The sequence below is a fragment of the Epinephelus lanceolatus genome, chromosome 18 (assembly GCF_041903045.1).
Source record: "Epinephelus lanceolatus isolate andai-2023 chromosome 18, ASM4190304v1, whole genome shotgun sequence".
NCBI classification, from domain to species: domain Eukaryota; kingdom Metazoa; phylum Chordata; class Actinopteri; order Perciformes; family Serranidae; genus Epinephelus; species Epinephelus lanceolatus.
The window spans coordinates 43343679-43360768 of NC_135751.1; the positions used below are offsets into that span (position 1 = coordinate 43343679).

Here is a 17090-nt window from a genome sequence, read left to right on the forward strand (position 1 = left end):
GGAGTGTGTTGGGGGTCAGTTTCTGTGGAGATCAATTCAGTCACATATCCTGAGTCTCTGCTGGAGATCAAATGACTCTGATTGCTGAAAATGGCAGGCGCTCCTCAGGAAATACCTAGTTGGGAGCGTCAGAGAGCGCTTTGGAGGTGGCGCAATTTTTCAGCGGAGACGTCGCTTACCTAGAACCTGAAAGATTGAGGTCAGCTCTCTTTGGTTTGTCACGGTCATGTCCGTCAGCAGTGACGAGTGCCAGGCGTCAGTTTGTAGCTTCATGTCGCCGGCTTCCATTTTGAAATGAGCTGTATGTTGTCGCTGTATTGCTCAGTGTGAACGCAGCCTCAGATCTGACACATAAACTTTTACATACAGAGAATTAATTCCGATGCAGTAACTGTAATTTAATTACTTTTTCCTCTCAGTGCCTGTAACTGACCTACAGTAAATTACATGTAACTAGTTATTCTCCAACACTGATCTTAGCTTAGCATGTTAGCATGCTAACATTAGCCGATTCTCAGTGAACACAGCTGATGCTGAACGTCATGTGACCTGATGATGGCGACAGATGAACGGTTCATCATCATGAGGTCATGTTATTTTGCATCATAAATATTTTTTGACTCACTGATGTTGTCTCTGTCGCTCTTCTCTCCGGTGCTGAACATGTAGGAGAAACACACCTCCACTTGAACACTGACACACACACACACACACACACACACACACACACACACACACACAGAGTGAGTCAGCATGTTAGCTGTTAGCATGTTAGCTGTTAGCATGTTAGCAGGTTTGAATCTCACCAGAAGTCACAGCTGTTCGGGTCAATGACGTCTGGAGAAGCTCTGATGGTTTTATTGAGATGAACAACTGGGCGAGTTCTGAGGAGACAGTCAATCAATCAATCAATCAATCGATCAATCAATCAGCTGTTGATCATTACAGCGAGGCAGCAATTCAAAGATCAGGATCATTTATTCATTCATTTTCTGTAACCACTTGTCCTGTCAGGGGTTGTGTGGGGGGTGGAGCCTATCCCAGCTGACACTGGGTGAGAGGCGGACATGCTGACACAAGGAGAACATGTCAGAGCACCTGGAGGAAACCCACGCTGACACAGGGACAACATGTCAGAGCACCTGGAGGAAACCCACGCTGAGACGGGGAGAACATGTCAGAGCACCTGGAGGAAACCCACGCTGACACAGGGAGAACATGTCAGAGCACCTGGAGGAAACCCACGCTGAGACGGGGAGAACATGTCAGAGCACCTGGAGGAAACCCACGCTGAGACGGGGAGAACATGTCAGAGCACCTGGAGGAAACCCACGCTGAGACGGGGAGAACATGTCAGAGCACCTGGAGGAAACCCATGCTGACACAGGGAGAACATGTCAGAGCACCTGGAGGAAACCCACGCTGACACGGGGAGAACATGTCAGAGCACCTGGAGGAAACCCATGCTGACACAGGGAGAACATGTCAGAGCACCTGGAGGAAACCCACGCTGAGACGGGGAGAACATGTCAGAGCACCTGTAGGAAACCCACGCTGAGACGGGGAGAACATGTGGGAGCACCTGGAGGAAACCCACGCTGACACAGGGAGAACATGTCAGAGCACCTGGAGGAAACCCACGCTGACACGGGGAGAACATGTCAGAGCACCTGGAGGAAACCCACGCTGACACAGGGAGAACATGTCAGAGCACCTGGAGGAAACCCATGCTGACACAGGGAGAACATGTCGGAGCACCTGGAGGAAACCCACGCTGACACGGGGAGAACATGTGGGAGCACCTGTAGGAAACCCACGCTGAGACGGGGAGAACATGTGGGAGCACCTGGAGGAAACCCACGCTGACACAGGGAGAACATGTCAGAGCACCTGGAGGAAACCCACGCTGAGACGGGGAGAACATGTGGGAGCACCTGGAGGAAACCCACGCTGACACAGGGAGAACATGTCAGAGCACCTGGAGGAAACCCACGCTGACACAGGGAGAACATGTCAGAGCACCTGTAGGAAACCCACGCTGACACGGGGAGAACATGTCAGAGCACCTGGAGGAAACCCATGCTGACACAGGGAGAACATGTCAGAGCACCTGGAGGAAACCCACGCTGAGACAGGGAGAACATGTCAGAGCACCTGTAGGAAACCCACGCTGAGACGGGGAGAACATGTGGGAGCACCTGGAGGAAACCCACGCTGACACAGGGAGAACATGTCAGAGCACCTGGAGGAAACCCACGCTGACACGGGGAGAACATGTCAGAGCACCTGGAGGAAACCCACGCTGACACAGGGAGAACATGTGGGAGCACCTGGAGGAAACCCACGCTGACACAGGGAGAACATGTCGGAGCACCTGGAGGAAACCCACGCTGACACGGGGAGAACATCAGAGCACCTGGAGGAAACCCACGCTGACACGGGGAGAACATGTGGGAGCACCTGGAGGAAACCCACGCTGACACGGGAAGAAGATGTCAGAGCACCTGGAGGAAACCCACGCTGACACAGGGAGAACATGTCAGAGCACCTGGAGGAAACCCACGCTGACACAGGGAGAACATGTGGGAGCACCTGGAGGAAACCCAAGCTGACACAAGGAGAACATGTCAGAGCACCTGGAGGAAACCCACGCTGACACAGGGAGAACATGTCAGAGCACCTGGAGGAAACCCATGCTGACACAGGGAGAACATGTGGGAGCACCTGGAGGAAACCCACGCTGACACAGGGAGAACATGTCGGAGCACCTGTAGGAAACCCACGCTGAGACGGGGAGAACATGTGGGAGCACCTGGAGGAAACCCACGCTGACACAGGGAGAACATGTCAGAGCACCTGGAGGAAACCCACGCTGACACGGGGAGAACATGTGGGAGCACCTGGAGGAAACCCACGCTGACACAGGGAGAACATGTCAGAGCACCTGGAGGAAACCCACGCTGACACAGGGAGAACATGTCAGAGCACCTGGAGGAAACCCACACTGACACAGGGAGAACATGTCAGAGCACCTGGAGGAAACCCACGCTGAGACGGGGAGAACATGTCAGAGCACCTGGAGGAAACCCACGCTGACACAGGGAGAACATGTCAGAGCACCTGGAGGAAACCCACGCTGACACAGGGAGAACATGTCAGAGCACCTGGAGGAAACCCACGCTGAGACGGGGAGAACATGTCAGAGCACCTGGAGGAAACCCACGCTGAGACGGGGAGAACATGTCAGAGCACCTGGAGGAAACCCATGCTGACACAGGGAGAACATGTCAGAGCACCTGGAGGAAACCCACGCTGACACGGGGAGAACATGTCAGAGCACCTGGAGGAAACCCATGCTGACACAGGGAGAACATGTCAGAGCACCTGGAGGAAACCCACGCTGAGACAGGGAGAACATGTCAGAGCACCTGTAGGAAACCCACGCTGAGACGGGGAGAACATGTGGGAGCACCTGGAGGAAACCCATGCTGACACAGGGAGAACATGTCAGAGCACCTGGAGGAAACCCACGCTGACACAGGGAGAACATGTCAGAGCACCTGGAGGAAACCCACGCTGACACAGGGAGAACATGTCAGAGCACCTGGAGGAAACCCATGCTGACACAGGGAGAACATGTCGGAGCACCTGGAGGAAACCCACGCTGACACGGGGAGAACATGTGGGAGCACCTGTAGGAAACCCACGCTGAGACGGGGAGAACATGTGGGAGCACCTGGAGGAAACCCACGCTGACACAGGGAGAACATGTCAGAGCACCTGGAGGAAACCCACGCTGAGACGGGGAGAACATGTGGGAGCACCTGGAGGAAACCCACGCTGACACAGGGAGAACATGTCAGAGCACCTGGAGGAAACCCACGCTGACACAGGGAGAACATGTCAGAGCACCTGGAGGAAACCCATGCTGACACAGGGAGAACATGTCGGAGCACCTGGAGGAAACCCACGCTGACACGGGGAGAACATGTGGGAGCACCTGTAGGAAACCCACGCTGAGACGCGGAGAACATGTGGGAGCACCTGGAGGAAACCCACGCTGACACAGGGAGAACATGTCAGAGCACCTGGAGGAAACCCACGCTGAGACGGGGAGAACATGTGGGAGCACCTGGAGGAAACCCACGCTGACACAGGGAGAACATGTCAGAGCACCTGTAGGAAACCCACGCTGACACGGGGAGAACATGTCAGAGCACCTGGAGGAAACCCATGCTGACACAGGGAGAACATGTCAGAGCACCTGGAGGAAACCCATGCTGACACAGGGAGAACATGTCAGAGCACCTGGAGGAAACCCATGCTGACACAGGGAGAACATGTCAGAGCACCTGGAGGAAACCCATGCTGACACAGGGAGAACATGTCAGAGCACCTGGAGGAAACCCACGCTGAGACGGGGAGAACATGTGGGAGCACCTGGAGGAAACCCACGCTGACACAGGGAGAACATGTCAGAGCACCTGTAGGAAACCCACGCTGACACGGGGAGAACATGTCAGAGCACCTGGAGGAAACCCATGCTGACACAGGGAGAACATGTCAGAGCACCTGGAGGAAACCCATGCTGACACAGGGAGAACATGTCAGAGCACCTGGAGGAAACCCATGCTGACACAGGGAGAACATGTCAGAGCACCTGGAGGAAACCCATGCTGACACAGGGAGAACATGTCAGAGCACCTGGAGGAAACCCACGCTGACACAGGGAGAACATGTCAGAGCACCTGGAGGAAACCCACGCTGACACAGGGAGAACATGTCAGAGCACCTGGAGGAAACCCACGCTGACACGGGGAGAACATGTCAGAGCACCTGGAGGAAACCCACGCTGACACAGGGAGAACATGTGGGAGCACCTGGAGGAAACCCACGCTGACACAGGGAGAACATGTCGGAGCACCTGGAGGAAACCCACGCTGACACGGGGAGAACATCAGAGCACCTGGAGGAAACCCACGCTGACACGGGAAGAAGATGTCGGAGCACCTGGAGGAAACCCACGCTGACACGGGGAGAACATCAGAGCACCTGGAGGAAACCCACGCTGACACGGGGAGAACATGTCAGAGCACCTGGAGGAAACCCACGCTGACACGGGAAGAAGATGTCGGAGCACCTGGAGGAAACCCACACTGACACAGGGAGAACATGTCAGAGCACCTGGAGGAAACCCACGCTGACACAGGGAGAACATGTCAGAGCACCTGGAGGAAACCCACGCTGACACAGGGAGAACATGTCAGAGCACCTGGAGGAAGCCCAAGCTGACACAGGGAGAACATGTGGGAGCACCTGGAGGAAACCCAAGCTGACACAAGGAGAACATGTCAGAGCACCTGGAGGAAACCCACACTGACACAGGGAGAACATGTCAGAGCACCTGGAGGAAACCCACACTGACATGGTGAGAACATGTCAGAGCACCTGGAGGAAACCCAGACTGACACGGGGAGAACATGTCAGAGCACCTGGAGGAAACCCACGCTGACACAGGGAGAACATGTCAGAGCACCTGGAGGAAACCCATGCTGACACAGGGAGAACATGTGGGAGCACCTGGAGGAAACCCACGCTGACACAGGGAGAACATGTCGGAGCACCTGGAGGAAACTCAGTCAGAACATGCAAACTCCACACAGAGGGGCTTCACCACCCTTTAGTTCGTGTCATGTGACCAGAAATGTTTATCGCACCTGAGCAGAGCAACGGTGTCGTCCAGAGAGCCGATCAGCAGGTCTGGATATTTGTTGCCGTCGACATCGAGTCCTGCAGACAGAGAGTATCCGAAGGTACTGAACGCCGCAGAGACTCTGCTGCCCCGTATCACCTGCAGACAGAGGGGGCGGGGTTACAGATGTGATCTACATACTCTCATACAGACACTACGTTCACTGTCACACCTGACTGGGCTCTGTGGTGACCCCCTCGCTGCTCCCGCTCCAGATCATCACACTTCCTTTTTCATGGAACGGAGCTCCGACTGCGAAGTCTGAAACGCACACACACACACACACACACACACACACACAGGTCAGCAGCCTCTTCTTCTGTGGTTCTGTAATATCAATTTATTCTCAGTTTCTCACCCTGGAAGCCATCTTGGTTCAGGTCTCCGGCGGCGCTAACAGCCATCCCGAAGGCCGAGCCAGCCGGTCCTCTCAGCACCACGCTGGGCTCAGGATCAAAGCGACCTCCTGCGTTCATGTAGACGTACACGGCTCCACCCGCCTCCTGCTGACGGTGGAAGTAAAAAGGAGCGCCCACCAGCAGGTCATTCCACCTGTAGGACAGAAGGACGGTCTGTCGTCATCAGAACGCCATGAGATCATAAATCATATCTGAAATCATCTGCTGTTGCATTCATGACAGGAAATATGACATCACACGTTAAGTTTCAAATCAAAGGTCCTCAGAGTTTGTCATCAGCGTGTTCAGACAGAATGTCTCTGATTATCTTTTCATCAGGTCATATGATAAAATGTGATCCTTGGCGCTGTGAGACGTTATCACCGCACAAAAATATCACGATGTGTCGCAGTATCGATTTTCTGTGTTTGATTTTTGTTTTCTGACGGAGCAGACGACAAACAGGAAGTGACCTCAGTTTGAATCATGTGACCTGTCAACCTTTCGTTACCCATCATTGTTGAGATCAGCGGTTGCCACGACGTTACCGAAGTACGAGCCCATCTGTTCACCGCGCAGAGTCTGCTGAGTCAGCAGTCCGTCTGAACGTTTGACGGCGAGCAGCACAGAGCCACGAGCGTCCTCTTTACTGTCCTTAGGAGCTCCTGGAATCAATGCACCAATCAATACATCAATAATCAATACACCAATCAATACACCAATCATCAATACATCAATAATCAATACACCAATCAATCCATCCATAATCAATACACCAATCAATACACCAATAATCATTATACCAATCAATACATGAATAATCAATGCACCAATCAATACATCCATAATCAATACATCAGTCCAGCTGCTCAGTGAGAATGAAGGTAAAGGAGTTGTCACCTGTTACTATGGTTTCATCGTCCTGAGAGAGAAGACGACGAGCCTGAGTCACTGAGTATCCTGCACACACACACACAGACACACACACACACACACAGACACACACACACACAGACACACACACACAGATCTCATGTTAATATGAGTGTGTATTGACACAGGAAGTGATGTCACTGTGTCTCAGTGATCTGACTGATGAGCACTTCCTGTTCAGATCAACTGAAGAAAAGTTAAAATCCTCAGATGATCAGTGGGCGGGGCCAAAGATGAGGGGTGTGTTGTTGTAACAACGGGACCATGTCTGTAAGTGAATCAGCCATGGGGAACAAAAGTCCATGAGTCCATGGGTATATGCTGGCCACTTCCTGTTTCAAATTAAAAGTCGTTCTTTCAAAATAAAAGCCCTGTATCACCTCACACTGGCTCCGCCCATGTTCTGGGTTTTAACTTTGTCTTGTTTGATTAATGGACGTTTGTTATCAGAGACACAGAAACACAGAACTGAACGACATCAACATGTCACTGAGTGATGAGGAGGAGGAGGAGGAGGATTTAAAGGGACAGTTCACCTATATAAATGTTCCTGCGCTCCATGTTGGGGAAGGAGCTCCTCTGAGTGTCAAAGACGACGTCTGGATTCATCCAGGAGACATGGACGTTTCCTACAAAACACACACACAGGAAACACACACACCTGTTTACCTGGACAGACGGACAGGCGTCAGACAGAAGGGAGAGAAACTCACCTTGCCATTCGAAGCTTCCAGGTGAGCCGACGATGACCTCAGTCTGAGTGATGGTGGCAGAAATCCCCATGTTACACATGACCTCTGTGCTGACATCACCCAGGTGACTGAACACACACACAGACACACCTTTACATGTGACCTGAACATCATGAGACATGAACATCATGTGACCTGCGTGTGTCATGTGACCTGAACATCATGTGACCTGAACATCATGTGATTTGCACGTGTCATGAGACCTGAACATCATGTGACCTGCATGTGTCATGTGACCTGAACATCATGAGACCTGAACATCATGTGACCTGAACATCATGTGATTTGCACGTGTCATGAGACCTGAACATCATGTGACCTGCATGTGTCATGTGACCTGAACATCATGAGACCTGAACATCATGTGACCTGCGCGTGTCATGTGACCTGAACATCATGTGACCTGAACATCATGAGACCTGAACATCTTGAGACCTGAACATCATGTGACCTGAACATCATGAGACCTGAACATCATGTGACCTGCGTGTGTCATGTGACCTGAACATCATGTGACCTGCGTGTGTCATGTGACCTGAACATCATGTGACCTGAACATCATGAGACCTGAACATCATGTGACCTGCGTGTCATGTGACCTGAACATCATGTGACCTGAACATCATGAGACCTGAACATCATGTGATTTGCACGTGTCATGAGACCTGAACATCATGTGACCTGAACATCATGAGACCTGAACATCTTGAGACCTGAACATCATGAGACATGAATATCATGTGACCTGCATGTGTCATGTGACCTGAACATCATGTGACCTGAACATCATGAGACATGAACATCATGTGACCTGCGTGTGTCATGTGACCTGAACATCATGAGACCTGAACATCAGGTGATTTGCATGTGTCATGAGACCTGAACATCATGTGACCTGCATGTGTCATGTGACCTGAACATCATGAGACCTGAACATCATGTGATTTGCACGTGTCATGAGACCTGAACATCATGTGACCTGAACATCATGAGACCTGAACATCATGTGACCTGCACGTGTCATGTGACCTGAACATCAAGGGACCTGAACATCAAGTGACCTCAACATCATGTGACCTGCACATGTCATGTGACCTGAACATCATGTGACCTGAACATCATGAGACCTGAACATCATGTGACCTGCATGTGTCATGTGACCTGAACATCATGAGACCTGAACATCATGTGACCTGCATGTGTCATGTGACCTGAACATCATGAGACCTGAACATCATATGACCTGCATGTGTCATGTGACCTGAACATCATGTGACCTGATCATGAGACCTGAACATCAAGTGACCTGAACATCAAATGACCTCAACATCATGTGACCTGCACGTCATGTGACCTGAACATCATGTGACCTGAACATCATGAGACCTGAACATCATGAGACCTGAACATCATGTGACCTGCACGTGTCATGTGACCTGAACATCATGTGACCTGAACATCATGAGACCTGAACATCATGTGACCTGCATGTGTCATGTGACCTGAACATCATGAGACCTGAACATCATGTGACCTGCATGTGTCATGTGACCTGAACATCATGTGACCTGATCATGAGACCTGAACATCAAGTGACCTGAACATCAAATGACCTCAACATCATGTGACCTGCACGTCATGTGACCTGAACATCATGTGACCTGAACATCATGAGACCTGAACATCATGAGACCTGAACATCATGTGACCTGCACGTGTCATGTGACCTGCACGTCATGTGACCTGAACATCATGTGACCTGAACATCATGAGACCTGAACATCATGTGACCTGCACGTGTCATGTGACCTGAACATCATGTGACCTGAACATCATGAGACCTGAACATAATGTGACCTGAACATCATGTGACCTGCACGTGTCATGTGACCTGAACATCATGTGACCTGCACGTGTCATGTGACCTGAACATCATGTGACCTGCACGTGTCATGTGACCTACCTGCAGGGCTGGTCGGGGTTCTGCCAGTGCATGTCTGTCTCATTGTACTGCAGGTCGTTTCCACGGAGATAACAGCGGCCAATCATGTGTCTCAGTTTGAACGCTCCGTAGAGTTTAATGAAGCGATGACCACACGCCTGGAGGGAGACAGGAGGGGGAGGGGAGGGGGGCTAGTTAGTCAGACAGCTGGTTAAATGGTTAGCAAGTTAAAGAACACACAGTCTGAAGTGTTGCGTCACATCACCTGATAGTTACCTATTATTCTATCACATGGATTATTCTTTATAAAGGTTCATGCTAATAGCTAAACATAGCTTATCTTATCTTAGCTCATTTTATCTTAGCTTATCTTAGCTTCGCTTATGTTTTCTTTTCTTATCTTAGCTTATTTTATCTTATCTTATCTTAGCTTACCTCAGTTTCGCTTATCTTTGCTTAGATTATCTTAGCTTATTTTATCTTATCTTAGCTTACCTTAGCTTCGCTTATCTTAACTTATTTTATTTTATCTTAGCTTATCTTATCTTAGCTTATTTTATTTTATCTTAGCTGATCTTATCTTAGCTTATTTTTATCTTATCTTAGCTTCGCTTATCTTAGCTTCGCTTATCTTAGCTTATGTTAGCTTATTTTTTTCTTATCTTATGTAGCTTCACTTATTTTCTCTTCTCTTATCTTAGCTTACCTTCGCTTCACTTATCTTATTTTTATCTTAGCTTAGCTTAGTTTAGCCTAGCGAGCTGTTGAACAAACAGACAGGTGGCTGCAGAGACAGACGGAGCTGATTCAGACCAACAACAGGTCAATCAATCAATCAATCAATTTTATTTATAAAGCCCAATATCACAGATCACAATTTGCCTCACAGGGCTTTACAGCATACGACATCCCTCTGTCCTTATGACCCTCACAGCTGATCAGGTGAAAACAAAGAAACTGTTTCCTGCTGATTCATTAAAGGTTCTGGTTCTGGTTCAGGTTCTGGTTCAGGTTTGTAACAGTGTATTTTACATTGACTCTACAGTGGAGAGAAATAAAAACCTTAATTAAGCAGAGAAGAAGAAGAAGGAGGAGGAGGAGGAGAAGAAGGAGAAGAAGAAGACGGAGAAGAAGAAGGAGGAGGAGAAGAAGGAGAATGAGAAGGAGAAGAAGAAGAAGAAGGAGACGGAGCAGGAGGAGGAGAAGAAGAAGAAGGAGGAGGAGAAGGAGGAGGAGAAGAAGAAGAAGAAGGAGACGGAGCAGGAGGAGGAGAAGAAGAAGAAGGAGGAGGAGAAGGAGGAGGAGAAGAAGAAGAAGAAGGAGACGGAGCAGGAGGAGGAGAAGAAGAAGAAGGAGGAGAAGAAGAAGAAGAAGAAGGAGACGGAGCAGGAGGAGGAGAAGAAAAATAAGAAGGAGACGGAGCAGGAGGAGGAGAAGAAGAAGAAGGAGGAGAAGAAGAAGAAGAAGGAGATGGAGCAGGAGGAGGAGAAGAAAAATAAGAAGGAGACGGAGCAGGAGGAGGAGAAGAAGAAGAAGGAGGAGGAGAAGAAGAAGAAGAAGGAGATGGAGCAGGAGGAGGAGAAGAAAAATAAGAAGGAGACGGAGCAGGAGGAGGAGAAGAAGAAGAAGGAGGAGGAGGAGAAGAAGAAGAAGGAGACGGAGCAGGAGGAGGAGAAGAAAAATAAGAAGGAGACGGAGCAGGAGGAGGAGAAGAAGAAGAAGGAGGAGAAGAAGAAGAAGAAGGAGATGGAGCAGGAGGAGGAGAAGAAAAATAAGAAGGAGACGGAGCAGGAGGAGGAGAAGAAGAAGAAGGAGGAGGAGAAGAAGAAGAAGAAGGAGACGGAGCAGGAGGAGGAGAAGAAGAAGAAGGAGAAGAAGGAGAAGGAGAAGAAGAAGGAGGAGGAGAAGGAGGAGGAGAAGAAGAAGAAGGAGACGGAGCAGGAGGAGGAGAAGAAGAAGAAGGAGGAGGAGAAGAAGAAGAAGAAGAAGAAGAAGAAGAAGAAGAAGGAGACGGAGCAGGAAGAGGAGAAGAAGAAGAAGGAGAAGAAGAAGAAGAAGAAGAAGAAGGAGACGGAGCAGGAGGAGGAGAAGAAGAAGAAGGAGAAGAAGAAGGAGGAGGAGAAGAAGAAGAAGAAGAAGGAGAAGAAGGAGACTGAGACGGAGCAGGAGGAGGAGAAGAAGAAGAAGGAGAAGAAGGAGATGGAGCAGGAGGAGGAGAAGAAGAAGAAGAAGAAGAAGGAGACGGAGAAGGAGGAGGAGAAGAAGAAGAAGAAGAAGGAGAAGGAGGAGAAGAAGAAGAAGAAGAAGGAGACAGAGCAGGAGGAGGAGGAGGAGGAGGAGAAGAAGAAGAAGAAGAAGAAGAAGGAGCCGAAGAGGAAGAAGGAAGAGAAGAAGAAGGAGAGGAAGAGGAAGGAGGACGTCTGCAGAGGACAACTGAAGGAGCTGCAGCTGTCTGAACCCTCAGATGATAAAATCACTTCACACTTCACCGTCTGACGAGTCGCTTCATTTATCTTCAGGTATTCTCTGTAATCTGACCCCGTGGTCTCAGATCCTTCAGCTGTGGTTTGACATGAGTCCTCTGAGAGACACTGAGCTGTCTCACAGTTGTCTCAGTGTCTCTCAGAGCAGCAGGTGGACTGTTGACGTCTCAGTTCTGCTGTCTGAAAAACTCAGAGAAGTCCAGATACCACATACAAACTATGACAGTCACTGAATCCTCCACAGGAAGTTCCTGCAAATGTTTCACAATAAAAGCCTTTTTAGAAAATGAAGGGACTCTCCACCGAAGTTATAATGGGCTTTTAATTTGAAACAGAACAGGAAGTGTTGCGTTTGAAAAAAATATAAAATTTGTAAAAATATAAAAACACAGAGGGAATAATAAATAAAGGGCTGTTGTTGTCCTACAGTTTCCACGGCAACAGATCGCTCTGTGTTCCTATTGGTCACAGTGACGGCTGTGACGGGAGAAGTCATGGAAGACAAAAAGGAAATCAAACATGTTAGACTTTCTCTCAGGACGTCGTGAGGCGTCTCAGACGTGGCGTCGGTTGTCGTCTACTATGACACACTACACAGGGTGAAACCACGGATTATTGTGTACGACACTCATCGTCATTCACGAGCCGAGCTCACGCCGTATGTCGCTGCATCAGGCTGATATCATGTAGTGTGAACCAGGCATTAAAGGTACAGCAGTGATCTGGACTGTGACGCCTCATCATCCAAAACTCTGAAGAAACTACAACATGTCCAGAGTTCTGTATTTGAGACAGGCCTGTATCTAACACATGCCTGTTGAGTTCAGTCTATGTTCAGACATAGTGTCATAGTGTCGTCATGGTGACCCCAGACTCACCAGGACCCGTCCTCCAGGTCGGCCCTGACTCGCCACTGAGACGCCCAACCACATGTCCTCAATCAGGTCCTCAGACAGGTTCAGGTCTGAAACAGGAAGCACAGGGGGGTATTCCATCAGCGTAGCTAAGAATATCCAGACTAAGGTGTAATCTTGAAGTCTGACTAAACGCCACCTCCCAATCTAACTCCGACCCGTTCCATCAAGTGAAATCAGCTGGCTCCAACTGACACTAATTCAAGCCTCACCTGTTAAGCCTCAACTCATGCACGCGCCCAGGGGAAAAAAAAAGCCCAAACTAGTCGAGTGCCGAACATGTTGCAGAGTGTCAAAAAGCAAAGGAAAGGAGCGAGCAGAGGCTTTTTCTGTGGCGGAGCAAACGCTCCTTATGGAAGTGTATGAGGACTATAAGGACATGATTAGGAACAAAGGCAATACTGCAGATTAATAAAGCAAGGCAGGTGGCATGACGGAATATTGCTGACAGGCTAAATGTGTAAGTGACAAAGAAAATTCAGCATTTCAGCATAATATCATGTTCTATAAATCCTGCATCAAAGGGACAAAATATATGTAGATAAGAACACCTGTTAAATTTGACAGTTCAAGTCTGCCTAATGAAATTAACCACATGTGTAAATTAATATTAGTGACAGACTGTTTATCACATTTGATTCCTATGTAAAGTTCAGATGATGCATTTAATCAAACTATTTTATTCAATCATCACATTTATCACATAATTGATCGTAGATTATGACATTTCTGAAATGATCAGTTTATAGGAAATAATCACATTACATTTATCTATTGATTGTAGAAAATGACATTTAGCAAATCCATCAGTTCAGTGGAGATGAGGAAAACTATTAAGTGAATGCAGGTGAGAGTGAATCAGTTATCTATTTCTCATCATGTGGGAGTCACCTGTGAGCTCTATCTCTTATTATATCAAAATAAGGAAAATCCCCTTAAATGTATGGAGTGTGCTATAGGATGAGGAACAGACAGACCTCAGTGGTGTGTGTCCCATTTTAATGTGGTTGCTTTGCGTCATGGTTAATTCATAAATATAACAGATAACCATATGTTAATGTGAACAAATCAAGCCCTATGCATGATGTATGGTGATGCTAGAAATAATCAAAATGAATAGAAAATACACCTTTTTTACCTCTCTGCAAACAGCTGCCTTACTTATCCTCTCAGCATCACCAGCACTGTACAGGAATGTACCGCTAGCAAAGAACCTCAGTGCAATACAGACTGACTGCACAGTGGTCAGAGACTGGCTGCGGCGTGTGACCGTTATAATGTGTGGTTCCAGCAAACTGCATAGATACACTATGCTCTGCCTGCTGAACCGGTACCTCTCCCACAGATAGGAGTCTGTCTGTATCAATGGGCTGGTCCTGTCCTGGAAGACCCTTGGGGCTGGTGGTGGTTGGAAGGCTCTGGACAATGTGGGCCTCCTCATCAACAGGATCCTCGATGAAGGGTCATGCCATTATTTCCTAATTTACTCTCTCTTTCTCTGTCTCTGTGTCTCTCTGGGTGTGTCCCTCTCCTTCTCTGGCCGTTGTCAGTTGACCTTAGTTGGCTGTGAATTTGCTAGCCAATTGGAAACAGAGTGTGGTGGGGATGGGGGGCAATCACATATTCATGTACAATCTTTTTTTAATGCCTCAGTTTCATTTAATTATAGTTTTGTTGTTATTAGTTTGATTTTGGCTTTACTGTTGTTTTTTTAAGTATTTTATTTTTGTTACGTTTTAATTTGTTTTTTTAATAGTTAATTTTTTTTAATTAATTATGTTATATATTTTATAATCTACATATTATTTTATCATGACAGTTGTGAGTGTGTAAAGCTCTGGCAGAACTGTCTTTTAGGTGTCTGTCTGTTGATCATAAATGGAGCTAATCCTCACCTTAATCCTGCTACAGACCAGGATTGCCCGGCAGCATAAGTTACCATGGTTACTAGGCTGGGATTCAGGTTAACCACCTTGATGGAACGGAGTTGTGGCTCAGTTTGATGGAACAGAACTCTGGCTCACATTAGCCAGACTTGGCCATTTAAGCCTGGATTTGCCTTCAGCCTGCTTGATGGAATACCCCCCAGGAGAGTCTCACACACACACACACACACACACACAGTTCATCTGTGTGTAAAAATAAACCCCTCTGATTGGCCGTTGCCGTGGTTACCACAGATTACAGCCCACTCAGGGCAGAGCGTTATCAGAAACAGACTGCAGCTGTCCCTTCTCTCTGAGGGATGGACTACCCATAATGCACCAGCACACAGATAACATCACAGGAGCAGCGAGCCCTGAGTTCTGACTGTCAGGATGACATTCAGTGGTCACATGACGTGACGTCAGACGTCCAGTAAACAGCTGAGACGGCAGAGTCACCTGAGGGTGTGATGTCATCTCTCAGGTGACATGATGTCAGTGAACGTATTACGGTTTGTTTTTCAGTCTGTTTCTCTTCTGACCACGACAGCATCACCTGTGTGTTGTTGTTTTGTTTGTGTGTGTGTGTGTGTTGTCTGGTGAGATCACCTGGGTCTATGAGCTTCATCCTGCTGCACTCTGATTGGTCAGCAGTGATCGGACAGCTGTACACTCCTCCTGTTCGATTGGCTGGAACATTAGGCTCCGCCTTCTCCCTCGGAGCTCCCACCAATAGCCTGTCAGGATGAGACAGATGAGACAGGTGAGACAGGTGAGACAGGTGAGAGTCCAGCTGTAGAGACAACAGTCTGTCCTTCAGGGACACCTGGAGTTCTACTGTAGTCGTTAACATTCAGTTAATGAAGAGATGTCTGAAGGACACACACACACACACACACACACACACACACACACAGTCTCGTCTGGTGTCTCATGTAACGTCTCCTGATGAGGAGGTAAAGTCATGTGACTCAGATCAGCTGCTTTATAAACCAGTGATGGATGACTCCGCCCACCAACACCAGTGACTGTCCTAAGTCTGGCTCTGTGTGTGTGTGTGTGTGTGTGTGTGTGTGTGTGTGTGTGTCTGAGTTTCATTTCCTGTCTCCTGTCCTCAGATCTGATTTCAGCTCAGGTGTTACCGTGGTGATGAAGTCATGGCTGTGCCTTCCTGTCAGACATGACGTCATGCGACCTGACAGCAGGACGCCGTTCAGACTGAAGGTGAGACGGACAGCCAGGACTCTTCAAGGTCTGGAACCTCCTCAAGGAATGACCTGCCCCCTTCTGCCTCACTCTGCCTCTGATTGGCTCTCACTGACCTGCTCACTCTGACACTAACCAATCACAGAGGGAGAGGCTCCTGATGGGCAGGACACTAACCAATCACAGAGGGAGAGGCTCCTGATGGGCAGGACACTAACCAATCAGAGGACACATTGACCTCCTGACCCCTGAACTGTTTGTGTGTGTGTGTGTGTGTGTGTGTGTGTGTGTGTGTGTCCATTAGCAGCCAATCCAATTAGAGATCATAAAGAGACGGTCGTCATGGAGACAGTGGAGACGGACAGCTGGGTGACCTCTGAGTGACCTCATCACTCTGGACTCCTCAAACCTTCACTGGGGCTTTAAGGACCCCTGGAACCTTTCTCAAACTTTCTCCAGGTTCCATCAAACCTCCCAAGGACATCAAGGACTCCCCAGAGCTCCTCCAGGACCTCTTGATGTTTCCTGAGACTCCAGGAGAATCTGAACACATTATTAATGCTGCAGGGCGTTCACCTGACTGTGTGTGTGTGTGTGTGTGTGTGTGTGTCTGAATTCCTGCGCTCCAACAGGGTTAAAGGATTTTTTATTTACAGAACTGCTCAGGCAGCAAGTTATTACACTGCAGACACACACACACACACACACACACAGACACACAGACACACACACACACACAGACACACACACACACACACACACACAGACACACACACACACACACA

At 48.7% G+C, this 17090-nt stretch overlaps 1 protein-coding gene across 5 annotated transcripts in view; it reads right to left on the minus strand.

Moving 5' to 3' along the window:
* Window positions 1–17090, minus strand: part of LOC117268970 (integrin alpha-3-like) — a 34501-nt gene that overhangs the window by 11975 nt on the left and 5436 nt on the right. For all 5 annotated transcript variants that reach the window (XM_078161778.1, XM_078161777.1, XM_078161780.1 and 2 more), the window contains 12 exons: window positions 15709–15836; window positions 13139–13224; window positions 9799–9935; window positions 7797–7903; window positions 7620–7712; window positions 7051–7110; window positions 6662–6815; window positions 6111–6304; window positions 5925–6013; window positions 5718–5851; window positions 807–884; window positions 626–693 (listed from right to left, as the gene is read on the minus strand). In XM_078161778.1, the coding sequence (XP_078017904.1) occupies window positions 626–693; window positions 807–884; window positions 5718–5851; window positions 5925–6013; window positions 6111–6304; window positions 6662–6815; window positions 7051–7110; window positions 7620–7712; window positions 7797–7903; window positions 9799–9935; window positions 13139–13224; window positions 15709–15836 (1328 nt within the window). The remainder of the gene's footprint in view (window positions 1–625; window positions 694–806; window positions 885–5717; window positions 5852–5924; window positions 6014–6110; window positions 6305–6661; window positions 6816–7050; window positions 7111–7619; window positions 7713–7796; window positions 7904–9798; window positions 9936–13138; window positions 13225–15708; window positions 15837–17090) is intronic.